Source organism: Talpa occidentalis, unplaced genomic scaffold (genome assembly GCF_014898055.3).
Source record: "Talpa occidentalis isolate TD23 unplaced genomic scaffold, MPIMG_talOcc4v2.1 talOcc4.8, whole genome shotgun sequence".
Classification (NCBI taxonomy): Eukaryota; Metazoa; Chordata; class Mammalia; order Eulipotyphla; family Talpidae; genus Talpa; species Talpa occidentalis.
Genome location: NW_023605194.1, coordinates 112635137 through 112660843, shown reverse-complemented (window position 1 = coordinate 112660843; position 25707 = coordinate 112635137). Strand labels below are relative to the sequence as shown.

At 46.0% G+C, this 25707-nt stretch overlaps 3 protein-coding genes across 6 annotated transcripts in view; 1 reads left to right on the top strand and 2 right to left on the bottom strand.

Annotated features, from left to right (window-relative positions):
* MGAT4D (MGAT4 family member D) overlaps positions 1-5195 on the bottom strand; it is a 29051-nt gene extending 23856 nt beyond the window's left edge. For 2 of the 4 annotated variants that reach the window (XM_054690237.1, XM_054690238.1), the window contains exon 1: positions 173-264. In XM_054690237.1, coding sequence (XP_054546212.1) covers positions 173-242 — 70 coding nt within the window. In that variant the 5' untranslated portion in view covers positions 243-264. Of the gene's footprint in view, positions 1-172; positions 265-4922 lie in introns of those variants that run through there. The other 2 variants (XM_054690239.1, XM_037496597.2) reach the window with 2 other exon arrangements.
* A 271-nt stretch (positions 5196-5466) lies between these two features.
* Positions 5467-17705, top strand: ELMOD2 (ELMO domain containing 2). The gene is made up of 9 exons (XM_037496382.2): positions 5467-5551; positions 6543-6699; positions 8305-8333; positions 9507-9601; positions 10455-10584; positions 11135-11268; positions 11798-11866; positions 12924-13057; positions 14450-17705. Exons 2-9 carry the CDS (start codon positions 6558-6560, stop codon positions 14593-14595), a joined length of 879 nt encoding a protein of 292 aa, XP_037352279.1. The 5' UTR covers positions 5467-5551; positions 6543-6557; the 3' UTR covers positions 14596-17705.
* Positions 17706-18319: 614 nt separating this feature from the next.
* Positions 18320-25328, bottom strand: UCP1 (uncoupling protein 1). The gene is made up of 7 exons (XM_037496480.1): positions 25200-25328; positions 24142-24340; positions 22343-22543; positions 22154-22255; positions 21308-21488; positions 19380-19690; positions 18320-18654 (listed from the first exon to the last, which is right to left on the bottom strand). Exons 1-6 carry the CDS (start codon positions 25326-25328, stop codon positions 19576-19578), a joined length of 927 nt encoding a protein of 308 aa, XP_037352377.1. The 3' UTR covers positions 18320-18654; positions 19380-19575.
* Between the last annotated feature and the right edge of the window lie 379 nt (positions 25329-25707).

The following is a 25707-nucleotide window of genomic DNA, read 5'->3' as shown; positions in this document are numbered from 1 at the left end:
ACGGCCGGAGCCCCGGGCGCCTGTTGCGGCTTAACCGCCGCGGGGCGGGGCGGGGCGCTGCCTCCGGAGAGCCCCCGGGCGAGGGAGCAGGCCCCGCCGCAGCGCCCCTTCTTCCCGACCCGGCCCGCAGCAACCCGGGGCAGCCGGGACGGCGCGGGGAGCCCCCGCTTACCAAGCCGCGGCATCCTGGAGACCCAGAAGCCGCAGCCGCCGAGCAGGAGGCGCCCCCGCCGGGTCCTCATGGAGGGGGCCGGGCGGCAGCGGGGAGCGCGCCCCTGCGCCCCAGCGTCGCGGGTCCCAGCGACGGCCCCGCGCCCCGGCCCCGCACCGTTGGCCGCGGACCCCGGCCCGCGCGCTCGCGGCGGTTGAGGCCATCGATGCAGGCGCGTGCCGGGCGCCCCCGCTTGACTTTCCTGGAGTGGGAAGTGGCTTTTGTGCCGGGCTCTGGGCTGAACACGTTGCATGTTTTATCTCGTTAAGTCCGCACAACCCCCTCCCCAAGAATAACGTTATTGTGAAGGTCATTTCACACCTGAAAAACACGGGGCCTCGTGAGCCCGAGGTCCAGCGGGAGCACTGCGCTCGCCCAGAGAAGTGGGGGGTTGTCGATCCCGCTAACCTGGTGGAAAGGCTCTCGGTCACCCCGGCTTCTAGTTGCTCGATTTCTCCGAGTTCAGCTCTAACTGATGCTGAGTCTGAAGGGCTTTGCACAGGTGTCAGAGGGAGGAAACCAAGCGAGCCCCCGGGGAGCAAATGCTCTGTTTATCACACAGCACAGCTCTTTTGGAAAACCCAGAGACCTGATGCCAAGCACGGCAGAATGAATTATTTTTATTTTTGCTTATGTATGCATACAAGAACCGGGGTGTGGGCCACAGGTGGGGTTGTGTGTGAGAGGACTCACCAGAGACACCGTGCGGAGCAGAACAGGCAGATCCACTGACATGCACTGCTGCGGGGAGCAGCGGGACAGGAGATGTCCCCTGGCCATGTGGGTCGGCTCCCTGGCCAGGGGGATGGAACTCATGCCACAGTGGCTGGCAATAGCTTGACAGTGCTGCGACTTTAACGCCTGCGCCACCAGGGAGGCCCAGAAGAAGAATTAATTTACTCCTCAGGTTTCATGTGTCAAACTCCTTGCCTGCAGAGCATTGATGCTTTTAGAGCCAAAGGGGTAAGCAGCAAGCTTTGGAGAATTCCTGCATGTTCTGGCATTTTACTAAAACTGTGTCACTGTAAATCAAATCTTTACGTGACCCAAGTCACACGTGACCCAAGTCAAAGTAAGCACATTTTCTTCCTATTCACTAGTTATTTACTTCATAACAGTGATTTAAAATAGATTAGCAACGACTTAATTCAAATCAGTTCTGGGAACCGGTAAACTCCTGAACCTCCATGGCTTCACAGTAGAGGTTTAGCGCCTGCTCAGGTAATATCCCAGGACCGCCCACCAGCTTGGGTCACTCAGAGTCCCCGGCCCTTCCATCTCGGCTTCCCCTCTCCTCCAGGGCTGTAGAATTCTTTCCTCTCCACTGGGGGACTGGAGGGGGAAAAAATGGAGAAGAAATCAGGACCAGAATTAATGTACCTTAATTCTGCTCAAATTCTGTTGGTGAGAAGGAACTAAGAAAGGCAGGCCCTGGCTGGGCCAGATGCTTCCTATCAACATATTGTCATGGGAAGGGGTGACAGGATTTCCATGTCAACTCTCCATCTCTGCCACATCATCTTACCCGACTTCAAAATTGTAATGCTTCTCAAAACATTTGATCCACCAAAGAAATCAGTGACTAGTTGTTGGACTCAAGAAATGAGCGTAACTAAGAAGGGGGAGGATGTTCTCAGGCTGACAAACAGAACATCCACGTCAAAGATGGAACATGTACAACACTGCCTGGGAGCGCAAACAGTGCCCTGGCCCAGCAGCAGCACAATGTTGGGGCAGGTTCTTAATCCTCTCTAAACCTGGGTGCCTCCACGGTCATGGCGGGGGACAGAGCAAAGAGTAGCTGACATTCATACTGGCGTTTCTATTCATGCAGGCCCTGTCCTGGGTGAAGCAAGAAGCTTGTTCCGGGCTGGGGGAGAGTCATGAGCTACAGATTGCTCAGCGCCAGAAGTGGGTTGCCAGTTAAGGTCATTTTAAGGCGGTGAAGTTGCAGCTCGTGTGTATGGGAAGGCCTCAGAGCCAGCTCTCGCCACCTAAGTGCCATCCGATGCCAGAGTTTGTTGTGAAGCTTCCTCTCTCTCACCACCTCTCTCACAGGTAGTTCGTATCTTAAACACAATCTGACACTCTTCAGCTGTGGGGACTGTTTCCATAGGAACCCAACAAGCAAACTGGCTCTGTAGCGCCACCACCAGGAACTGTGTGAGTTCAAAAATCCCAGTGGTCCCCACAAGGCGGCAGCATTACGTGTCCGTCAACGTCAAAGTTTCTGCCACAGAACCTAACATAGTTTGAGGATGATGCAATACAGATCTCACAAAACCAAACAGGGCAGTCACTGTTCTGAATATTTTAAATGCTTTCACAGAAGTAGTCCATTTCACTGTTAGCTGAAGAGTGTAAAGTTTCCCTTCTCAGCACACACTTGCTAAATTTCAGACTTTACACACTCCAATGGGGCATGCACATTTCTTTGGATCTTCTATGGATCAAATGCTGGACATTGCACCCAGCTGTTGATTAACAATCATACCAAACAACTCTTTCCATTAACACTGCCTTGCACTGTTGAGAATGCAAGAAACCGAGCACTACTCAAAACGGACCCAAACTCCATTTCACCATAGCCTTTGTTTTCCAGGTGGGCGCATCTCCTAAGGCCAAGAAGCACACAGTTAAGTTCAGAGAGCAACGTGCTACCTCCTTGAAGACAGATTTCTAACCTTAGGACTTAACCACCATGTAGCCAACCACATGGATGAAACCAAAGAGAATAAGAGAAAGAGAGACCAGGCTCCCTGGCTTACATCTGCCAGATCCAGACAAATTAACTAGTGGAGAAGAGAGTGGGCAGTCATATGCCCACGACACGGTCACGCACAGTAACGCTGCGTCCGATAAATGCAGCTCGACTCACTCTTCAGGTCTGACCAAAAAGGGTAGCAGTCTCTTCTTTGAGGAATGTGGATAGAGTGGGTCAACAGGAGACAAGAAGAGCTCCTTTCCCCATTCCTACACACAACACAGCATGTCAAAAGGTATTCTAGGGGCCCTCCTGGTGGCGCAAGGGGTTAAGCACTGCACTATGAAGTGGTCCACAGCCTCTGCAACACGAGTTTGATCCCCGGCCAGCCAGGGAGCAACCCACATGACATGGCAAACCTCTCCTGTCTCGCCCGCTGCTGCCCTCAGCAGTGTATTTCAGTCAGTCTGCCTGTTCTGTTCCCCACTCTGTGTCTGGTGAATCCTCTCACCCCCCACATGCCTGGCCTGTACCCCAGCTCTTGTATGCATAAATAAATAAATCTTTAAAAAAAAGTATTTTAGGGTTATCTCATTTCTATTATGTGAAGAAGGTCTTGTGTAATCAGAGAGAGTTTCCTGAAACAGAATTTAGTTTCTACTTCTTAGTTTTCCAAATTGTGTTCTTTACCTTTCGAACCTTTTTCTGTACAATAGAATATCCAATAAGATGCTTTCTAAGTTTCCTTCAAGACATAAGACGTTACGCTATTAGTATTGTAGGATACATCCAGACTTCATTACCAAGTTGGCTGCTTCTATGGTCAGGGATGATGGCTTATGTGCCCTTCACGTGTCTGGTATTTTACAATTAGTATTTTTTTTTTTTAATGTTGGTTGAAGTGTGGCTAAGTGTGTTCTGCTGCTTTGATCTGTGTTAACAGGGATGGAGGGAATAAACACAAACACGCTTACGAGGAATTCTCCTGGAGATCTGAACATGAAACTAATACTAGCCGCTCCTAAGCAGGCGCCTGGGGTGGGCAGGAGGAAGCTATCTTTGTACTTACATTTTGCTCTCCCTCTGCTTTCTCCTCCAGTCACACCGGCCTTCTTGCTGTCCCTCTGGCCTATGAGGCATGCCCTTGATTGAAGGCCTTTGCGCTTGTGATGCCAGTGCCTGGAACACTTTCTCCAGAATCCTTACAGCTCACGTCCATACTTCATTCTGGACACAGCTCTAAGGTCACCTCAACACGGACACTCCCTCCTCTGAAGAGACATCTCTCTGGGCAACTGCCTAATGCGCCTCACTTTATTGTACTTTTAAAAGAGGGACACATTCTTCTTTTAATTATTGTGATATGATACACATAACATTAAATTTAGTAGTTTAGCCATTTAAAATGTACCACTCAGTAGTATTTAGTATATTCCGGAACCATCACACCTATCTAGTTCCAGAATATTTTGTCACTCCAAAAGGAGACAACTACTCATTAAGCAGTGGCTCCCCATTTTCCTGCCCACCGGTCCCTCAGCACCCCTCACTTTACCATCTCCTGACCTACAAAATATTTGCGTTCAGAATATGACTCCCTTTTTGAACACTGCCTGGTGTATAATAAGCAATCAACAAATAACTGTTGAATGAATGACTATGCTGTTTGAGGTGGGATTTTTTTTCTTAAAAATGTATTTATTTAGACATACAAGAACCCGGGTGCAGACCAGAAGTGCGGGGGTGGGGGTGAGAGGATTCACCAGAGACAGAGTGGGGAGCAGAACAGGCAGACTGACTGAAACACACTGCTGAGGGGAGCGAGCAGCGGGCGAGACAGGAGAGGTCTGCCGCGCCATGTGGGTAGCTCCCTCGCCTGCCTGGGCTCGAACCCGCGCTGCAGAGGCTGCGGACAGCTTCAGTGCGCTGAGCTCGACCCGCTGCGCCACTGGGGAGGCCCTGAGGTGGGATTATTTTTTAAAAAACAACCCGCTAAGGAATACATACTTGACGAACCAGCCGTTAGGCGTTAATTATTAGCGGGAGGGCAAAGCTCCATCTTCTCTCGACATCGGGGCTCTCCTCGGCCACGCCGGCCACCGCAGTCCTCCGGGGCGAGGCTCCATCTCCTCAGCCACGAAGTGAGGCAGCTGAGTTACTTCACGGAATGAAGATCAATATCGGCGAAAGCCCTTTTATCTTTTATACTGGCTCTAGGAAAATCACCCAACACACAGGGCTCGCGGTGTGGGAGCAGCGCCCCCCCGAAACCTGAGCAAAGATTACCTGAGGCTTCAGGTGAGAGGCGCCTCAGCAGCTCCGCCTGGAGCGACCAATCCCTCGCGCGGGGCGTGTCGCCGGGCGTCGTTGCCAGGGCAACCGCCGGGCGTCCCTAGATTCGTTCGGGTTGACCTCCTGGCAGCGCGAGCCATTGGTGGAGCGCGAGCCAATAGGGAGAGGCCGGCGGGCCGGGGGCGGGGCCTGGCCGCGGCCGGGGGCGGGCGTTCCCGCGGCCCCGCCCCCGACTTCCGGGTCGCGGTGCTTGCAGGGAGCCCTCCGCGCGCGTCGTTTCCGCTGCCGGCTGCTCGCGGTGGGGAAACCGAGGCAGGGCGGCCCCAGCCTCCCGCTGCAGTGAGGTGGCCGCCGCTTCTCTTCCTCTCGCCCGCGCGGCGCCGTGCGGCTGCGCCGGGCGCCCGGCGGGGCTGGGGCCGCCGTCACCCGCGCGGGCCGCGCGGCGGGGTCGGCCGCGTCCGGAAGGGGCCGCCTCCCCGAGGTCCGGGCCCGCGAGCCCCGCGCCTCCCCGGGCAGCCCGTCCGCGGGCGGGGGACTCGCCCCGAGTCCCGTTCGGGCGGGCCCCGCCGCGGCCCTGACCCGCGGGGCCTCGAGTCCGCCCGCCCGGCCCCTGGAGACGGGCGCCCGCGGGCAGGCGGGGGGCGCGCTCGCCCGTGGCCCCGAGTGACCCCCGCTGCCCCCCCGCCCCCCCTGCTCCCCCCAGCCCCCCGCTTCTCTGGCGACGGAGGACTTTCCTGCGGCCATAAAGACCCCGTGGGGTCGGGGGTGGATTCATTGCCGCTCGCGGTTCCGCCCTCACATGTTGACTGGAAACCCAGAATTGGCCCGGGGGTGCGCGAACCCCTCTCGCCCCGCGGCCCGGGGCGGCGAACCCCGCGAGGGCGCTCGTGCGGGGCGGCTCCCCGCGGGCGACAGGTGTGGTGGGGTCTCCCACGGGGGCTCAGGACTTTGAAAAACATTCCCGCATTGTGGTGCATTCCGTGGAGTTGTTGCTTAGTTGGGGTCTCCCTGTTCTTGAACTCCCGAGCCCCAATTCTCAAGCATCAAGTTGAAACGGGGAACCGAGCTTGCATCTCAGCAGCGCTGGTTTTTACAGTTACTTTTTGAAAAGGGATAAACTGGCCGTTTGGCCAGCCGTCCTCTCGTCCCAGTGGACTTTAGCACCCCTGTCATTGTCTCCTCGACGCCTGAACACAGACCACTGAGCAGACCCCAAAGGGTAACGTCGTAGAGAGCGTGGCCAGCGTTTGGGATTTGATGAGGTGGATAAGCTGAGTTTTCCATTCTAAAATCCAATGTAAGGTCATTAAACCTATCATATATTTCCTCCTCCAGGGAAAAAAAAAAAACATGTTAATTTCTTTATGGGAGTTCTTCTATGGGCACTTTTTCCGATTTTGGATGAAATGGCTCCTACGACAGATGACTGGCAAGTGTGAATTGCAGCGGATTTTTGACACCTATGTAGGTGCACAAAGGACACACAGGATAGGTAATGTTACTGGACAAAAATATTAAAAACTAATATTTGAATGAATTCTTTCTCAGTGCTCATAGTGACATGTGCTTACTCTCCTAAATCAAGTTACTTAAACTCAGTTTCATCTTCTGAAATCTAGCATTGAATCCTTCCAGCTCTGAAAATGTATGATTTTATAGAAGAAGAAACTGATGATGCTTTAATTTCTCTATACTTCTATAAGCCCTTGGAAATTTTCACTCAGGTGAGGGCAACAGTGGGCAACCACAGATTCTCTAGGAAAGATGGTTAGACTCAAAATCTGCACTGCCCAGTACTCTAGCCAGTAACCCCACTTAGCTGTTGAGCCCTTGAAATGTGTTCTGTGATGTGGAAAAATATAAGACATACACTCCGGTTCAAAGAGTTTATATGAAAAAATCATGTAAAAATATAGCATTTGTAATTATGTTCACTTTATGTTGCGATAATAGATTGGATATTGGGTTCAAATATATTCGTAGGACTTCCTCAACAATTTAAAGAAACTCGTGGTTCACATGTTGGCCTACAGGATATTCCTGTTGAACAGTGCTGTTCTAGTACTTTGAAAATTCATTCATTTCCAATGCTTAAGAGAAAATACTGCTTTGAATTAGAACACACACAAGTGAGGAGTGTGATGGGATCATTTTGGCCAAGGGAGGAAGTAGGGGTCAGGCTGTTCATGTTCAAGAGGTTAAATGGAAAATCATGAATTAACTAGATCCTTGTTGGTGTTTGGAGTGTGCTTCAAGTAAGAGATCCACCCCTGTAAGATTTAGGGAGTGGGAACTGGTATCCAAGGCAATGCTGTTAGACCTGAAAGAGTAAACCTCAGGGCAGCTCGATGATGGAAGTTTAATTACTCCCCTAGTTTTCTCACAATTATATGACCTACTTCAATTATTGCCTGCTCTTTTGATTTGCCCTTTGATACCTCTGAAAAGAACTAAGCACCTCTTGGTAAAAAATCTTGGCTGAATTGGATAGGGTGTCTGGTGTGAAGAAGAGCATGTTAAGGTTTTATTTCATGGCAGAAGCATTTTTCAAATTGATGAGAAATGTGTCAGAAAATTTCTTTCATAGACTTAACTTTGTGATTCTTGAGACCGGAAACAATTCTCATGAATGGAGAATTGTTTTGCTGTCTGCCTGGTTTGAAGATGGTTAGCCAAATAATCCAAAGTCATTATTTTTGCCCCCTTCATTGTGAAGGATACAGTTGCTTGCTTCGCAAATCTTGGAGCATGCTCCATAAGGCTACAAATGAAGAAAATGTAGCAGAGAGCACTTTTGCTGTGGTCACACCCAGTTTCTGGGACCTGAGCTATTCTGAAGCAGCTGTGAATGTGCAGTGGTTAGCAGGCACTTGGGGGCCCACCTGGAAACAGGTAACCCCGGGGACACTAGGTTGGCCTCATCTTTGTGGCCCTAAAATGTTCTTTGGGCTTGAGGATTTTGCAATCATATCTACTTCTCTGTACAAGTAAGATAAAAGTTTTCAGTGTTATGTTGCTCATATAGAAATTATCTTCTAGATCTGTAAGTCTTCCTGAATGATAACATTCTTTTTTTTTTTTTCTTTTTCCATTTCAGAAAATTCCTTAACATACTCCAAGAATAAGGTAGGATCATATCAAGGTGGTAATTCTAGAAAATTTAACTTGGAGATACTTTTTCTATAAAAGCATGCTTCAAATTTAGAATTAATTATTTTTAATGTCCTAGTAGAAGAGTCTTTGCAGAAAGAATATTGAGTGAAATTCTCCCACTTTAGAAGTAACAGTCTATAATATTTTCTCTCTGCCTGTGTGTGTGTCTGTACTCTATTTGCATAAAGAAGTTATTTGTATAATTTGTCCTGTTCTGAAGTTATGCTTGCTTCTTTGTTTTTGCCTCAACTTGATAGTTTTAGAAAAGCAGGGTTTTAGAGGGCAAACTATTTTGACTGTGTCCTAAAGTGATTCTTAAGTGAAAGGAAGCTAAGCGGTTTGGGATAGTTATAGAAAACCCTGAGCCATGTGCTGTTTGATCCAAAAAAAAGTCATTCCTCATGCTATGAATCACTCAGCCTTTGCTGTCTAATATTACAAAATCTCAGGAACATCTATCAATACATACGTTATTAATTTCACACTCAGGTGTCGGTGTTTCTTCATTCTTGCCAAGTTTAGGTCTGTTCCAATTGTTTCTTTCTGGGGTGCAGGTTAGAAAAATAGTAGGTTCTTTTCACAGTGGATTGAGGAAAGCCCAAACACATAGATACCTCATTGGCTAAAGTTAAGTACACGTCTAAGTCCAAGTGAAGGGTGGAGAGTTACTAGTTAAGAAATCTGTTTCATGTGCATAGAAAAAAGACTGGAAGGATATATGTTAGTCTGTTACCAGTGACTGTCACTGGTGATAATATTACAACATTATTTGAGTTTTCTTTGTGTCTTCTGCATTTAAAACATTGACTTCTGAATTAAAACTTTGTGTACATTTTTGTTTTGTAATTTTCTAATTATACGAAAAAGTCTCTGCCTCATAAGCACACCATGGTGGTAGCTCATTGGCTAAGAGCTCATCAGCCAGTTCTCAGTTAAGGAAATCCTCATCTGATACATCATGCTTCTTCCCTTTTATTAATTAAGAATTAATAATTAATTTATGATTTTAGCCCTAGTGAAGTTGTGAAGCAACTTAGCTTTCATTTTGCCCATTAACTTTGTAAAGCTCACTGCATGTCTCCCAGCATGCTTTTCTTTTCCAGCTGCAAGGGATTTTTCACCTGCGTTTTTTCCCCACATAAATAGGTTTTACGGAACTCGACACTTGTTCAGAGTGCAGTGGACAAGTGTGTAGAAGATATAATGAGGGAAAAGAATATTAAACTGGAGAAGGACTCAAGGTTTGCTGCCATCGTGCACGTACATGGGGCCATGGGGGTGGGCAGTCACACAGCTGGAAAGCATTAGCGCTGAAGGGGTCATGGAAATATCTGATTGAACCCTTTTACTCTCCGGGATGAGGACTAGTGGTTCCGGAGAGATTGTGTTAGAGGCAGGACCAAAACCTACCCCCCTTGGTTTACATGCCAGCATCTTGCTCATTTACGGTAATCTGCCTTTAAGGTAACTTACCCTTACTTTCCCAGAATTCATTACCTTCGGTAACTATGTCCATTCAAATTCAGCTCCTCTTCCTCCTCCAGGAAGGCCCTGGTGGCTTGAGTCCAGGCCCTGGGCCTGTGTCATTGGTAGAGGAAATAAGAACAACGAACAAAGAAGAGTTAGGAACTGTGTCGTTCAAGCAAGAGATGACAAAGCCATAAACACAAAAGGGGCAATGGATAATTGCTTGGAGGGACGTTTTTGAGATAGGATCTCTTGATATACTGAGAGACCTGAAAGGCCAGAACTTGAAGGTTACCGGTGTCATTAGTAGATTCAGAGGGTATTAGATTTAGATGACGAGCACACTTCTTCATGGAGAGGGCTATTATGCTTGGGAGAACTAAGGTAACCTGTTGATGATATCTGGCAATAAAGATTGGGGAATGCACGAAGTTGCCCAAGGAAAACATGAAAAGAGAACAGACCCTCACAGGTGTAAAGTTGGCCATTCCCACCCTGTCCCTGAGGACTTTGTGTAGTGTTTTGTGTTTATGGAAGCCCTGGATATTTATTATATGAAACTGAAAGTGATTACTTCATTGTGACAAGAAGGTAAAATTTTTTAAAAATAATTTTTATCATTTTCAGTTTTCAAATCTGCATGAAGGCATGCTTACTGCAGATAACTGGCTATAAACAGCTCTATTTGGATGTGGAAAGCGTAAGGAAAAGGCCGTATGATTCTGATAACCTGCAGCATGAAGAGCTGCTTCTCAAGGTAGGTTTCTGTTTTCTGTGTTTGTAGTTATGGGGCACTGGAGAAAAAATTCAGGCTTGAGTCAGTCAGGTCCTTGCACAAACTCTAGAGGCTAATGTGTACAGCCCTCCCATTTCTTTGTCCTTTAGAGCATTTTATGATATTGGTGAAAGATGTTTATTAACTGTTATAATTTTCTAATTAAGCATCATTAAAATATTCAAGTACATTTTATTTATTGCTTTTAATTGAGATAAGTTACAAACTTATATAAAGGGACATCTTGTCAGCCAAAAAGGATGAATCCAGAAGCTTCAGGTTCCCCCTCATACACACCCTTTTTATATGAATAACTTGTATAAGTTAAGCCTTTTAGATAGGAATGAGTGTGCTGCATTTTTTAAGGATAATTGAAAAGTTCCTAAATAGTCTCTGTTGCACCTATGATTTGTCTACACAAGTTGTTTAATTGAAAGCTTTCAGCTTACGAGTGACATCAACTATAGGAGGGAATGTCTTGGTAAATTAAGAGCATCACTATTATTTGTAATATGAAAGCATGTTTGTACAGCTTTGGAATCTTCTAATGCCCACGAAAAAGTTGAAGGCTAGAATCTCCAAGCAGTGGGCTGACATTGGTTTCCAGGGTGATGATCCCAAAACAGACTTCAGAGGCATGGGCATACTTGGATTAATCAATCTTGTGTAAGTGAAATAAACTTTCTTTCCTTCTGTAAATAAACTTTCATGTAATCTCCAATTTGGTTAAATTCTAATAGAAATTGCTCTAGTTGTTTTATACTATATGAATTTTAATAGCTGCAGTGCTAAAAAAATATTTTCTAATGTATTGGCAACAGTATCAAGACATTGGAAATATACTTGTATATGTGTGATTTCTTTCCTTACCAATATCTTCCCTGTTCCTATGCTTCTTGATTTTCCTTCTGATACTAAGAAATTATATACACTCCTACTTTTTTTATCTTGCCTGTCTCTATTGAGTCTCTGATTCTATTTTGGGAACTATGTCAGATGAGATGAGAATAAAAATACTCGTCACCATCTATGACAAGTCATCTAAACCACTGATTTGGGATGGGCTTGGGTGCTTTTTCAATGTTTGTGGCAGTACTGGGACTGTTATCTTGATAGTAGCTTTTTCAGTTGCTTTTGGTGATCTTTAATTTGAAAAACATATTGACTTCATTATTTTTCTTAAATCTTTTCTTAGGTATTTCAGTGAAAATTATACCAGTGAGGCCCATCAGATCCTTTCCCGCTCAAATCATCCAAAGTTAGGGTAAGCTGGATATATTAAAGAAACTATACGCTCTCAAATTCCAGTTGGTTTGATGATCTATAGTTGAAGTTCAAGTTGGTTTGATGATCTGTGGTTTGATGATCTATAGTTTGCTGAGCTATAGCTGAACCCTAGTAAGGTCAGCCGTGAACTTGGGGACACTATGATATGTCAATGTACATTCATTAACTGTGACAAATATACACCGTGTTGGGGGAGGTTGGCAAAGGGGGGAGCTGTGCATGAGTAGGGAGTGCAGGGAGTTTGGACATCTCTGTTTATTCTGCTCAGTTTTGCTGTGAACCTCAAATAAAGACCTAAAGTTAAAAAAAAAAAAAATTGAAAGAACTTAATGATATTTTAACTAACAAAAATGTTATAAAGGATATTACACAATTCTTAAAGCTAAATATGACCAATTTTGTATGTTTTAAAACATATACAAAACATATTTTTATCAACAGCTATAGTTGATCTATAAAATGAAGAAAAGGAAAAACCTTTATAAAACATTTTTCCTTTTTTGAGAAATAGATTTGAAAAAGGGTATAGCAAGTAGCTTCGATATGGGAAAATGAAAAATAGCTTTGTAAATTGTGGCGTGAAACACAAATTTTGAGTCAACCTTATTACCTTTATCATTATTTTTTCACTTTTATATTCCCATGATACCTGGTCTTTAAAAAAATATAACAGTGTTACATATAAAAATAAATACCCTGATATTGGAGAAGAAAATATCAGATTTCCTAGTGTATCATTTAAAAAAAATTTTTTTTTTTACAGATTTAGGTGTCAATGTGATCAGAGCTTGCTTTTTATTTCTTAGATTAAATCCAGAATATCAACCACCTTTTAAAAACAATTTTTAAAAAATCCATTCTGATTGATTTTTCCTAATATGAATATGTAGAGATTTTCATAAAATCAGTACTCTTTAGAAAAAAAATCAAAGTAGTTCTAATTCAAACTAATCCTACTAATTGCTTACATAACTGTAAATTTATTTTGTGAGCAGTCTGGCTAGCTGGTATAACAGGTCATGTTTCTGACCTAGGTATTCTTATGCAATAGTTGGAATCAATCTCACAGAGATGGCCTATAGCTTGCTGAAGAGTGAAGCTTTGAAGTTTCACCTCTACAACTTTGTTCCTGGGGCACCAACACTGGAACACTTTCATCAGTTTTACTGTGAGTATTAGCATGAGGGCAGCCAGGTGTTTCTTAAGAGAATTCTTAAACCAATAGGAAAGTCTCACGTATAATTTAATAGCTCTAGCAAGTCTATAACTTACGCATGTCATTTTATTATTCAGGATCCTTGGAAAAGAATGGAAGATGGGCCCCCAAAATTACTTAATATTTTAGTTTCTATATTTACTGGTTTAAAAAAATGCAGCGAGGCTGTTTCTTCACATGCATGTGACTTGAAGATTTCTGCAGTTTTTCTGTAAACTTCCATTTTCCAATCAGCTGAAAATTTCACTTTTGAATCCTGGGTAATGAATGCCAAGTCAAGGAAATTTTGAAGATTATCTTGTTATTCTTGTAAGGAAATTTTATATAAACAGACTTTTCAGTCCCCATATTTCAGGGCTGGTTCTGTTGGTGTTAGGCGGAGGACGCTTAGTAACATTTTACCAAAATAGGCAGTATTACTGCTGCTCCGGTCACCTTTATTGTGACCATTTCTGAACACTGAAGGTTTAATTAAGTGAAGCATCTTCTGAAGGTATCTCAGAATATCAAAACATTCAGAACTAGTGTGGCTTCATATTCATCTTGATCTTTCTGTGTCTTTAGAATGGTAAACAAAAATGTCAAGCTGTTTTAAAGTTCTTTTATTCTTCTTTTAAAAAGACAGTGTTGGCAATTCATTGGAAAAAAATAGGAACAATGCTGACTTTCAGCAATCAAAGTGAAAACAGCTTTCCTGTACTTTATCCATGTTGGACTCTTTCTTGTTATTTTCATTTTTGTGTTTCAGGGGTCTTTGGAAATAACTTTTTTCCTATTCCCGAAGTATCTTTTGAAAGTATTTACCTCATGGGCCTCCCCGGTGGCGCAGCGGTTGCGAAGCTGCCCGCAGCCTCTGCAGCGCCGGTTCAATCCCCGGCTGCTCCCCGGCCACCAGAGGAGGGTCCCACATGGCGCGCAGACCTCTCCTGCCGCCCGCTGCTCCCCTCAGCAGTGTACTTCGGTCCTTCTGCCTGCTCTGCTCCCCACTCTGGCTCTGGTGAATTCTCTCACCCTCCCGTGCTTCTGACTGTACCCAGTGCTTGTATAAATAAATAAATAAATCTTAAAAAAAAAAAAAAAAAAGTGAAAGTATTTACCTCTCAGGAGGGAGTTTGTTGATTTTTGAGGCATATAGTTAAGTGTACACTAAGTATTTTATGCAGTTGCTATTTATTTTGAGCATACAAAAATATTTCTTAATTTTTTTTCAGGTGTGTAGCTTAAGATGATTTCTGACTATTTTATACTAATTTTCTAGATGGTTTTATCTTTTTGAAATGAGATGGCATGGATGTGATTTTACTCTTGTGACTATATTCATATTTTGTTTTTCTCCAACCACAGGTTATCTTGTCTATGAATTTGACAAGTTTTGGTTTGAAGAAAAGCCAGAAAGCATTATGTATTTCAACATATATCGAGAGAAGTTTCATGAAAAAATTAAAGGACTCTTACTGGATTATAATGTATCGCTTACTTTAAAAACATGAATCATCCATAATATCTTCTATTTCTACCACATTTTGCACACACAACAGAATTTATATGTTGTAATAGAAATTATCTGATCAATTACACTCCTTATATATAATTTCCTACAAAAATATTTCAGAAATTCTATTTAAGAAAGCTAGTGGACAATCAGTGTATGTTTACACATGTTTATACACTGTCCTCCACGGGTACATACCCTTCCAAAGAGCCCCTCTGTAGAGTCACGTGAACTGCAGCTTGGAACTTGGGACTTAGCCCATGTAGTGTAAAAGTGCAAATCAGGTATTTGTCTTAAATTGGTTGATTGATTAAAATGTATAAAAATCAGTTTTCATTTTTAATGTGTTGTAGCTGTCGGGCTGGTATCTTTTCAGAGTTCTTTAAAGAGTTTTTTGTTTGTAGGTTCTGTTTTTGCCCTTTCTTTGTTTCATTTTACTGCTTGGTTAATTGACAGGGAGGATAGTTCTTCTTTGTTTGCGCCTTCGACACATGTGGCTGTGACTCCCTGAGACTAGATTGTAGGTAGACACGAGCTTCTCTGATTATTTAGCATAATAGATAACAAGAGAATGGCAGTACAGGTGACGTGTTTTGGTTTTTTAGTATCATACGTTAACATATCACAATGTTATTTTAAAGCTTAAAGGCCATTTTCAACTTCAGTATTTATTTCTCTCAGTTTTATAAAAGACCCTTCCTGCTTGGGCCTTTTATGAGGTCTCCTTGCTGCCTGTGTGTATTTGTGAAATGAGTTGTACCTAGTAAGAAAATCTTGCTTGTATTCAAAGAACAGTTACTATTTCAGTAGTAACTTAATCAAGAGGAAAATATAAAGCTTTTTAAAAATCTGAGTTAAACACCACTGGTTTATTTGACTTAATTTGCTGCTCTTTGCTTTGATTCCTTGCCGTTCTAAGTGGTGGTGTATGGGCTTTATGAATATTTTTTGTGTTAACAGTCTGTGGGATTCTAAAGTAGCCAGGGGATGAGGACTATGCATGTTGTGTAGCTTATTCTCCTAAAATCTCAGGAGGACAGCAGGTGCTGTCAAGGATTGTGTTGTGATGAGATTCCGAACCGTTCCTTCTTTGTGTGTGTTTTAGATATAGGTACTTCGAGCAAAACTAAGAGTTTAAAGATAGGTTTGTCTGATTATTAAGTTCGATTATTAAGTTCAATCCTAAGAGACCAACCTGTTAAGGACATGATTTGATCTGAAACTCAATATTAGCACATCTTTTAATATGTATATCTCAAGTATATATACTGGCTCTTCAGTAATGTCAGGACTCTAGACTTTCGAGTATTTGTTTATATCTGTTAACAAACCTCTTCAAACTTGCCAAAGAGAAGAGTAGAGAAGACTATTCAGTTGGAAAGTAACACAGAGTGTTGGACAGCACATACATTAAATATCATTACAATTATTACTTTCTCAACAAGATTGAACTTTTTTAAATTTGATTTTTTAATTATAATCATGGTAGTTCAACTACTTTTCAATATAAAAATTTAAAAACTGGTTTCTTCTAGAAGACTTCTCAAACTTGGGATTATCTTAAGTTGGTTTTTAAAATGGTGGTAATGCGTTATCATCCTGCTAGAGGTCTGTGAGATGTGGCAAAATCCTGAAAAGAAGTGGGTGTCAGCCCTGAAAGTTCACGTTATCTGGGTCCTCACTCTTACATGGAAAGCAGTTCTGTTCGCCTTTTCATTTTCATGCTGAAAATATTTACCTTTATGTTTTAATCTTGAGATCTTGAACTGATGTAAACTTTAGTATACTTAATAAAAGAATAATTCAAATATGGGGGAAATATTCTATGTAATTTTTCCCATTAAAGAGAAAAAATATTTTTAGTAATACTAAAAAATGTCATTAGAAAGTTTGCTCAGTAATGTTGTTTGAATCAACCTCTGTTTGAACAATACATTGTTCTGATTTTGCATCAAATAATCAGTAACCATATTGTGTATTCTGAAGCGCTGGGGTCTGAAAGTCACGAATGAGACTTTCACAGAGTCTGGAAGCCAAACTAACTGTCACCAGCTGTAAGCCTGCAACTTTCATGTGCTGGTGACATGTCAGAAAAAAATGTAACTGTGTCTGACTTCCTGCTTTCCCTTGCTTTCAGTATAGGTGTTAGAACTTTATGTAGTCTTTAAAATCCATATGTAAAGTCTTACATGTCTATAATAACAAAATACCAAAGTAGTGATAGAATTGAAGTAGCAGGAAGATTGTTTTTGCATCAAAAAAGGGAATCATTCATTGTTTGAATGAATTTGTGTATGTGCCAGATTGAAGAGTGCTCGTGACAAGAATAATCAAAAAGTTGATGTATAATGGTTGTAGCTCGAATATGTTCCAAGAGACAATCCTTAAAGAAATGGGAAAAATCGGGGGATATCAGCGACCCCAGACCAGCCTCTGTTTGTGTATAAATACAGTGATGTAGTCAGATATGAAGAGCAGTGTCTTACTGGCACCATTTACAGTTTAGAAAAACAATCTTTTTTATTGAAAATGTTCATCCTGATTTTTTTCCCACTTTTACAGATACTTGTATTTCTATGTATTTTTCTATGTGAATGTGTACTCTTCATTTTAATTCCAGCATTCATAATTGTTTATGTGCTGTTTCTCCTCTTTGCATTGAGTGAAATAGAACTTGGTCAAAGGTTTGCTCAAAGGAGGCTTACTCGAGGGTGAGGGGGTGCCCCTTGCAGAGCAGGGGAGCTTGCCCGTTACCATGGTGTGGAAGAGAAGAGGTGTGGCTTGGAGGCGGTGATGTTTACTGTCTTCTGGAATTAATGATTGGGGACCAGTAGCTATTTTCTCAGGATGAACGTTATGCCTAAGTTCTCAATAACAAGTCTGGGGAGGCTTTATTTCCATTTTCTTATTTATGAATCTCTGTACAAGCAGTTTTTTAACAAAGATTTATGAAATTGTTAAAAGTCTAGGAAAAACCATGAGGGAGTTTTTCCCCCTGGCTTCAGTAATGCAGGTGAGATGCAACTATGACATTACTCTTCCAGGGCGATCCTGTGTCTGTTCAGTAAAAAGTATTAAAAAAAAAAAATGAAGCAATAGCTTTTTTTGGGGGGGAGGGGGGAGTAGGGAAAGCCCTGGTTGGCAACTTAAAGAAATAGATTTCTCTCTACTTTGGATATAGCAATTGAGTTCTTATGTAAAATAAAATTGTTGAAATGTGATGTCATTTTGTTCAGAATGTTGTGAGCAAATAAAATCCATCTTGAAATTGCCATTAGCTTTCCGTTAATACTTCTGTCTTCCCATCCTTGATTTAAGCCAGTATGTAATGAAACCATGCTTCTGTAATTTTAAAATCATGTTCCTATAAACTAAATCAAAATATACAGTTTTTTTTTTTCACTTTTTAACTCCTTTACTGATTATCTGTTTAAGATGTTATTCAATAATTGGTTATGAGAACAAAAAAAGAAGCTACTACCTCATTCCTAATCTTATAAGGGGCATGAGTAATTCATACTGCACTATAACTTTTTTCCCTAATTTTGCAGTATGTCACAGATTCATTTTTGTATCACTGCTGTATTAAAGCAGAACAGCCCTGTGTATAAAGATTTTGATCCCTCCGAGGTTTCTGCCCAAGGGGGCTGCGCAGATATTTACACACTCCCATCAGTCTTTGGCAAGGGCTGCCCCAGGGCTGTTTCCCTGCTCTGCCAGAATGCACAGGTGGGCAAAGAGGGCTCTGGAGGCCGGAAGAAACCCTAAAAGATACCGGTGATGACCAAACAAGGGGAGTCAGGCCAGCATGCCCTGAGGTGAGAGCAGGATCCCTGCTTCACAGGTGACAACAGGGAAATAAGCCTGAGGGACCCTTATGAAGTCTTAAGGGTAGAAAACACAACCATAAGAGGAACGTGGAGCCTATGAACGCAGAATTACACCGTACCTGACAGCTGTTGAGACAACTTTGCAGGCCCAAAATGGAGTTTCTCCTACCCAGGGTGCCAAGTCAGCAAACTGAAGCTCAGATCACCGTCTTGTCCCTCTAGTATCTCTGCATGACCAGAAATGCAGCACATTCAGTCACTCGAAGGCCAAGCATGCTCGCCCCAAATGTTGACTGTGGCTCCAGGCAGTTACTTTCTGTCTCTACTTTGTTCTTTAGCCCTCAAGCCTTCCCGCCTCCTGCCCCATTTTGCTGTTCTCCAAAAGGAGACTATCAGCTTCAGGACTTGTTAAATAAAGTTGGAATCACTTAAGTTGCTGAAGATTCATTTCCCCCTCAGCAGGAATCTCCTCTGGCTAACCCAAGGGCTTTTAATTCAAAAATCTGTAATTCTCAGAGATACCATGATTCCAGTAATGCCTAAATGAATACAGTATCTCAGCGCAGAAGCTGCTATAGGGGTCCTAAAATATAGACTGACATTTTAAAATCTGTACAAAGAACATTTAAAGTAAGTTTATGCCTATTCTAAAAACTCAACCGCTCCTGGACAATCTTCTCTTCAGAGACAGGAGCAGCAAGACCAGCGTAAAGGTATCAGCAATACTTTATTGGACAGAGTAGCTGACAACTGGGTTAAAAAATAAAAAGAAAACAGTAATAGTATAGTACCTTCATTTTTATATTTATAAAAATGCACTTCACCCACTTTTCCATCGCTTTGCATTATAATAAAAATACATTAAAGTTCTTCCTATTCTATCATCAAATTCCATACCCCCACCCCCCAAATGGTCCATCAGACACAATAACTTGTCTGGACCTACACTTACCAGGAGACACACTGAGTGTTTTGCTTTCCTCTCCTTCCAACAAGGAGAATAAGAGAGACAGGTGTTCATTTTTGTTTAAAAAAAGATCCCCAGACTCTGTTCGTGCGGAACTCATTTATCTTTCTAGGGTGAAATGAAGTGCACAGGCATTTTTTAGTATTCACTCTGGAGCCGGCGCGGGCTGGGCCCGGCAGGGCTATGTGGCACAGTCCACCGTCTGCCTGGACTTCATCAGCTCGCGCTTCAGCCGCTCAAAGCACACGAACATGATGACGGTCCAGGAGCCCAGCCGCAGGAAGGACGGCACGAACCTGGAAAACACGCGTGGACGCTCCGCTTCAGCGCTGGGCCTCGGCCCGCTGCCCGCTGCCCGCGCGGCTCCGGGGCGGAGGCGGAAACACCCGGCTCGGCCCCTCCCCACTGGGCGGGACTCGCATCCCGGGGAGCTGTCTACACCGCTGGGGCGCGCGTCCCGTCCCGGGGAGCTGTCTACACCGCTGGGGCGCGCGTCCCGTCCCGGGGAGCTGTCTACAACGCTGGGGCGCGGTCCCGGAGAGCTGTCTGCACCGCTGGGGCGCACGTCGCGTCCCAGGGAGTTGTCTACACCGCTGGGGTGCGCGTCCCGTCCCGGGGAGCTGTCTACACCGCTGGGGCGCGCGTCCCGTCCCGGGAGCTGTCTACAACGCTGGGGCGCGGTCCCGGAGAGCTGTCTGCACCGCTGGGGCGCACGTCGCGTCCCAGGGAGTTGTCTACACCGCTGGGGTGCGCGTCCCGTCCCGGGGAGCTGTCTACACCGCTGGGGTGCGCGTCCCGTCCCGGGGAGCTGTCTACACCTCTGGGGCGCGGTCCTGGGGAGCTGTCTGCACCGCTGGGGCGCCGGGCCCAGGTGATGCCCGTGCACAAGCACATCCTTCTTCCCTTTCTGACCAAAGCCGCCCTCTGCCTTGGTCTCTGTGAATCACATTCCTCCCTTGGTGCGGAGGGAGGTGATTTTTGTTTGGCTGGGCCTTCTGCGGGGAAGGTAGGGAATGAAGAGAGGAAGAGAGAAAGAGGCAGTTCTGTCCTTCCTCTGTCAAGGAGCTACACGTGCTGGGTTTTTGTTTGTTTGTTTTTCCTCTTTGGGGTGGGGCTTGTTTAAGGAATCTGCCAAATTCTGCAGATCCAGTCATTGATTTTGAACACCTATTTGCAGCAATGAAATGGTCTAGGAGGAAAAGATGTCAGCGGTTAAATCTGCCTTGAAACTTTTTTTAAAAAAGACATCTGGCTGTAAAATTATCTTTCAACAACAGGTACATGAAAAGATGCTTAAAAAAAAAGACGCCATGTTCTGGTACCTTAGTTTAATCCCTGTTGAGAATAATCATAAATCAGTTGGTACTGAGGAAGGGGTTTTCCCATATAATGCTGCTTTAAGGGAAACGGATCTAGTGCGCAAGACGAGTGCCCAGGTGAGGGGAGCGAGGACCAGAACAGTCCTTTTCAGCATCACATTTCTGGGCCAGTGGCAATGATTTCTGTCTAATTTTGTTTTAAGACAATCTGAGTCCAACAAATTAAAAGAGGGAAAACCAAACCTGGTTTCATCCTAGTCCTCTATCCCTCCCTCCCTCACTTGTGATAGTTCTCCTGCCCAGAGGAGGCAGCTGCCCCCTACATTCCCAATATACTGGGGTCAAGGTCATACGTCCATTTCCAATGAACCTGTCTGATCACAGTTGAGAAAATTTTATCACCACTTAAGATTGCAACTTAATTTTCTGGCACAGTGGCATTGGTGGAGGAGTGTCTGGCAAAGGAGGCAGACACGAAGTGTACTGCATACTCCAAGGCTGGTCAGCTAGAGGTCAGCTGCTTGGTGAGGCCAGTGTCCCAAGCGCCCAGACATCCTGCTCTCAACATCATAGACATGGAAGATCAGGTCGTACCCTTTGAAGAAAGCCGACAGCCCTTCCTTGTGCAGCATGGCCAGCGCGCAGCTGTGCACGTGCGGGTACTGTCCCGGGGGAGAATTGATGAATCTGGTCTTCACCACGTCCACCGGGGAAGCCAGCGCCGTCGTGCAAAACCCAGCGACGAGAGCCGACACGACGTGGCAGGGGACGTCATCTAAAATGCAGCAGAGGAACGAGTCAGCCTCAGGCTTGGGGTGGGGGTGCGGAGCTTTTAGTTTCCAGGGGCCTAGCAGAGCCTGGTGAGTCTGTGGGTCACAGGAGGGCTACCTGCTTGTCTGAAATAAAATACAGTAAGGAAGGTTGGACTTACACTGGGAAAGGTAGCCAAGAGCTTGAGGCATCATGAATTAAAAGTGCCAGGAAAACAACCTGTGCTTTTTCTCTGTGCCCGTAGGGTGCTGTGTAAAGCCAGATATTCGGGATCTAAGGGGGAGAATTTTAGTGTCTCTAGAAGCTGTGCGGGTGTGATTTGGTGGGATCTCTGGTACGGGCACACCTCATATAACCAGCTTGCATGGCTACAGCTGGGGGAGGCCTCGCCTGCTGAATTCTATCTAACAAATATGATGCTAAGGAAGTCCTGTAAATGGTATCAGGTGTGAAGAGCACTGACCTCATCATACAGTTGCACTTTGCTCTTTTGCAAAAAAAAAAAAAAAAAAAAATTTGTTGCAGCAAAACTTCTAAAATGTGGGATTGGGGTCATTTTTTTAAAAAGGGAAAACAAAATTAAGGGCTTCAGTAAAACCTGGCTGGAGATACTCCAAGATGAAATTGTAGCTGTGGCATGACCTGTCGGTTGCATCACAGAGCTGTTACCTGCTAGCACCTTGTTCTTCACAAGGGCCTCCTTCATCAGGTCATACATCACCAGCTCTGTGCAGTTGATGATCACATTCCTTGTCAGGTTGAGACTGGTCCCTGGAAAACAAGAAAGTGTCACGAGCCCCACTCGGTGACAATGTGCTAATTGGCTGTGCGTGCTTGAACCACCCCTGGCTTAGCTACCTTTCCAAAGCCCCAGGAAGCCTTCCGTGGTGGCTATGACTCTGTAAGCGTTGTAGGTGCCGGTGTAGCGGGGCTTGAGGCCGTGCAGGTGGCTCTGGGCTTGCATCCTGACCTTCGCCACCTCCGTGGGCTGCCCGATGAACACGGCCACGCCGCCAGTCGTCAGGCCTGCGGAGATCTTGCTTCCCAGAGTGGGTGGGCCTGCCCAGAGAGAGAGCAGTAGTCATTAACACACAAAAAGAAAAAATTCCAGGGAAGGCACCGGTAGCCAGAGGAGCTTGGCCTCCTGCTGGCTGGGCCCACAGTCTGTGGAACGAGCCACAACAGACACACGACCCCGGTGCAGAACCTCGAGGGAGTTCAGGCTGTGAAGGGGACAAAGACAAAAAAGCAGCTAGAAAGTGGTTCTTCACTTGAAATTGGAAAAACGAGCACATGTTACCCAAGACGATGCCATTTAATAAGACTACAGGTCTTGCCGCCCACCCCTGTTCCACAGTTGAACGTAAAGGGTGGACGATAACATCGCTCCAAGGGCTTTCTCAGTGTCTGTCGTTCTGTTTCCTAATCCAAATTGGAGATGACAATGTTCACTTCCTAGAACCAGCGGGTGGGTGGAAATACCGCAGCTGAGGGACCGAGCACTGGCCTGCGGGCAGGAAGCACGCAGCTCTAGCATCAGCTCTCGTTACCATCAGGACGGTCCTCTCTTCACATGGGCTCAGCCAGGGGCTGAAAGTCTAGATAACCATCTTCTAATGGCGGGAGCAGGGCCGCCTTCCTTCTGTGGCGCGCACCTGTCACCAGATGCACACCTTTCCTTGGAGCCCTCGAGGGAGAGGCTGTGATCTCTGTCTTCACTGCCCAGGGCTCGTTTCTCCCTCAGCCCTCTGCAGCCTGACTCCACTCTGCTGAAGGGGTTTTGCTAAGGAAACCTAAGAGCTCCTATTGTCACTACAGGAAGTCCTCACTTAGGTTCTAGACAGGCTCCTGGAAACTGCCAATTTAAGCGGAACAGCACATAAGGGAAGCCAGAGGCTCGATTACACCCTTCTGTTTCCTGCGCGGCTGGGATGCTGTTGTCCTCATCAATGTCATAAGGAAAGGATGTCGACTAAAATGGCATTAATTGAAGACCTTTGCTCACTAGGTCTCTCCGCTCCATCAGCCCATGGACAGTCCCTCCTGTGAACTCCTAGGAGTCCAGCCAGGAGGTTTGTCCAAGTGCAGGTGCAGGCTGGACACCACACGTCTGAGCTGAAGCTCTTATCTGCCCCTGAGGCAGCTTCTATACTCCCTCCCTCCACAAATTATTCCTGCCTTCCCTGTCCACCTTCTGTCCAGTTGGCAGCCAAATCCAGTCAAGCTGAAGCTCCCTGACTCCTTCTCCCCGTCACCTTCCTTCCTCACACCCTCTCTTCCCAAGTGTCCCTTTCTCTCCCTTTTTCTATCCGGCCTCTGTTCTGCACCAAGGAGGTCTTCTGAACATGCGCATTGTTGATATGACCCCTCGCCCACATTTGCCAATGACTTCTCATCACTGAAGAATAAACTCCAAACTCCTCAGCCTGGTATACGAGGACCTGTTCCGCCTCCTCATCTCCAAGACATACACGTATCCAAGCCAGGCCCCAGGCTGGATGATTCGGACAGACATAAGCCCACGAGCAGTGAGCCAACACCAAGTGAATTTGGGGGGGGGGGGGGTCCAAACACGGATGTGACACGCAGCCACTAGCCTGAGTGACTGTGCCTGGACAGGGCGGCCGGGCTCGCGGGGGCCCGGCAGCTGCGCCTACCGTCCGTGCCCGAGCTGAAGAACTCCTGCACGGAGTCGTAGAGGCCGATCCTCAGAGAGGCGAAGCTGATCTGCCTCTGGATGCCCGCGGGCAGCCCGCTGTAGAGCTTCATGGGCCCCTCCGTCTTGATCAGGGTGGTGATGGTGCCCAGGACGCCTTTATACCTGATGCCACTGGAGATCGGGGTTTCGCCTTGAATCTGGAAATGAGAACAGGGGAGAGGGAAGTGAGCACCAAGTAGGGACCCCCCCCTACCCCAGGGAGGAGAAACCAAGGACACAAGGACAGGCCGTGGCTGTTCTCTGTGGAGAAAACTTCAGGCAAGATTTATCCTGCTGTGTTCCTAGGTCCTGTTCCTTCTTGGTCTCAGCAGCCTCTTCTCTGTACACCTGCCTTACAGCTTATGTGTGCTCGTAGAGTGATATCTGTAACCTGTCCCATCACGTGATGCTATTTAGTTTCTCTCTCTAAGTATCTACCTATACAGATACCTGTCTATATTAATAGAGAGAGCTACACCTGCATATGTAGATACATGTGTGTGTGTGATCTATATCAGAGTGGATCTATCTGTGTCTGTGATCTCCATCTAGCTCTCTCTATATATACCTATACACACACACACACACACAGAGAGAGAGAGAGACAGCGAGACAGAAGCCACCATACACCTTTTGCACATCCCCATCCCACCTCCCCCCATGAATGCTGGAGAACCCCCAACTAAGGCAGAGGGATGGGAAGGTGTCCCTGTTAATTAAGAAGGCAGAAAGCACCTGCTTCTAAACTTGGGAGAGGCCCACAGCCTTAGCTCTTAGAACACCTGGCGCGCCCTAACATTTGGGGAGTTTGGCAGGAGTCAAGGTGAAGCCATTCTCTGTGACCCCTGTGGTGCTTCAGTTTCTCTCCAGAAACTACCTGCCCCCAACCTCCCCTTCCCCCCTGCATCCATCCTGGAGAGCGGCCAAATCAAAGGTGGCCACCAGCCCCAGTGGGATGGGCGTTGAGACCACAGCCAGGAAGGCCCCTCTCTGCCCGTCTGCACCTTGCCTGCCTACCTGGAGCCGGACTTTGGCGGTGTCCAGAGGGAAGGTGATCACATCCGCGGTGCAGGCCGCCAGCCCTGCGGAGAAGATCTTGATGGGCATGGTGGGGGCCGGCTGGTCTGGGGCGGTGGAGGCGACCATCTTCACGCAGAGCACAAACCGGGCGCCTCACCAGGCCAGCAGAGGAGGGCTCCCGCCCCAAGGTGAGGTTCTCCCGCCTCTGCACTGCGGTTCAGCCCTGAGTGGCCCAGTTTTGGGGAGAGTGCCGACTGTGCAGCTGCAGGCCGGTGGTCTGAGAAGTTGGCTGCCAGGGAGTGCAGGCGTGGGGTGAGTGGCGGCGTGTCCTTGCTCCGCGCCTTGGCTCTTGGAGATGCCCTGCGCCCAGGCTGGAAGCACCGTGCGCCCTGCCTTGCCCTGGGGCGCTTATATTGCCAGCCGCAGGGGCTGAGTCGTGCTGGGCAGGGCGGGTCTCCAGGCGGGCCCCTCCCACCTGCATCCCAGCTGCAGCTGCACCCCGCCC

What these genes read in the sequence shown, in the direction of transcription:
- ELMOD2 (XM_037496382.2), top strand. Translation starts at nt 6,558, where the DNA reads ATGTTAATTTCTTTATGGGAGTTCTTCTATGGGCACTTTTTCCGATTT. An exon ending in TAACATACTCCAAGAATAAG is followed by an intron (nt 8,334 to 9,506) that starts GTAGGATCATAT and finishes CCACATAAATAG; the next exon opens with GTTTTACGGAACTCGACACT. An exon ending in ATGAAGAGCTGCTTCTCAAG is followed by an intron (nt 10,585 to 11,134) that starts GTAGGTTTCTGT and finishes ATGTTTGTACAG; the next exon opens with CTTTGGAATCTTCTAATGCC.
- UCP1 (XM_037496480.1), bottom strand. Translation starts at nt 25,328, where the DNA reads ATGGTCGCCTCCACCGCCCCAGACCAGCCGGCCCCCACCATGCCCATC. An exon ending in CTTCAGCTCGGGCACGGACG is followed by an intron (nt 22,544 to 24,141) that starts GTAGGCGCAGCT and finishes CTCTCTGGGCAG; the next exon opens with GCCCACCCACTCTGGGAAGC. An exon ending in CTGTCGGCTTTCTTCAAAGG is followed by an intron (nt 19,691 to 21,307) that starts GTACGACCTGAT and finishes CGTGTTTTCCAG; the next exon opens with GTTCGTGCCGTCCTTCCTGC.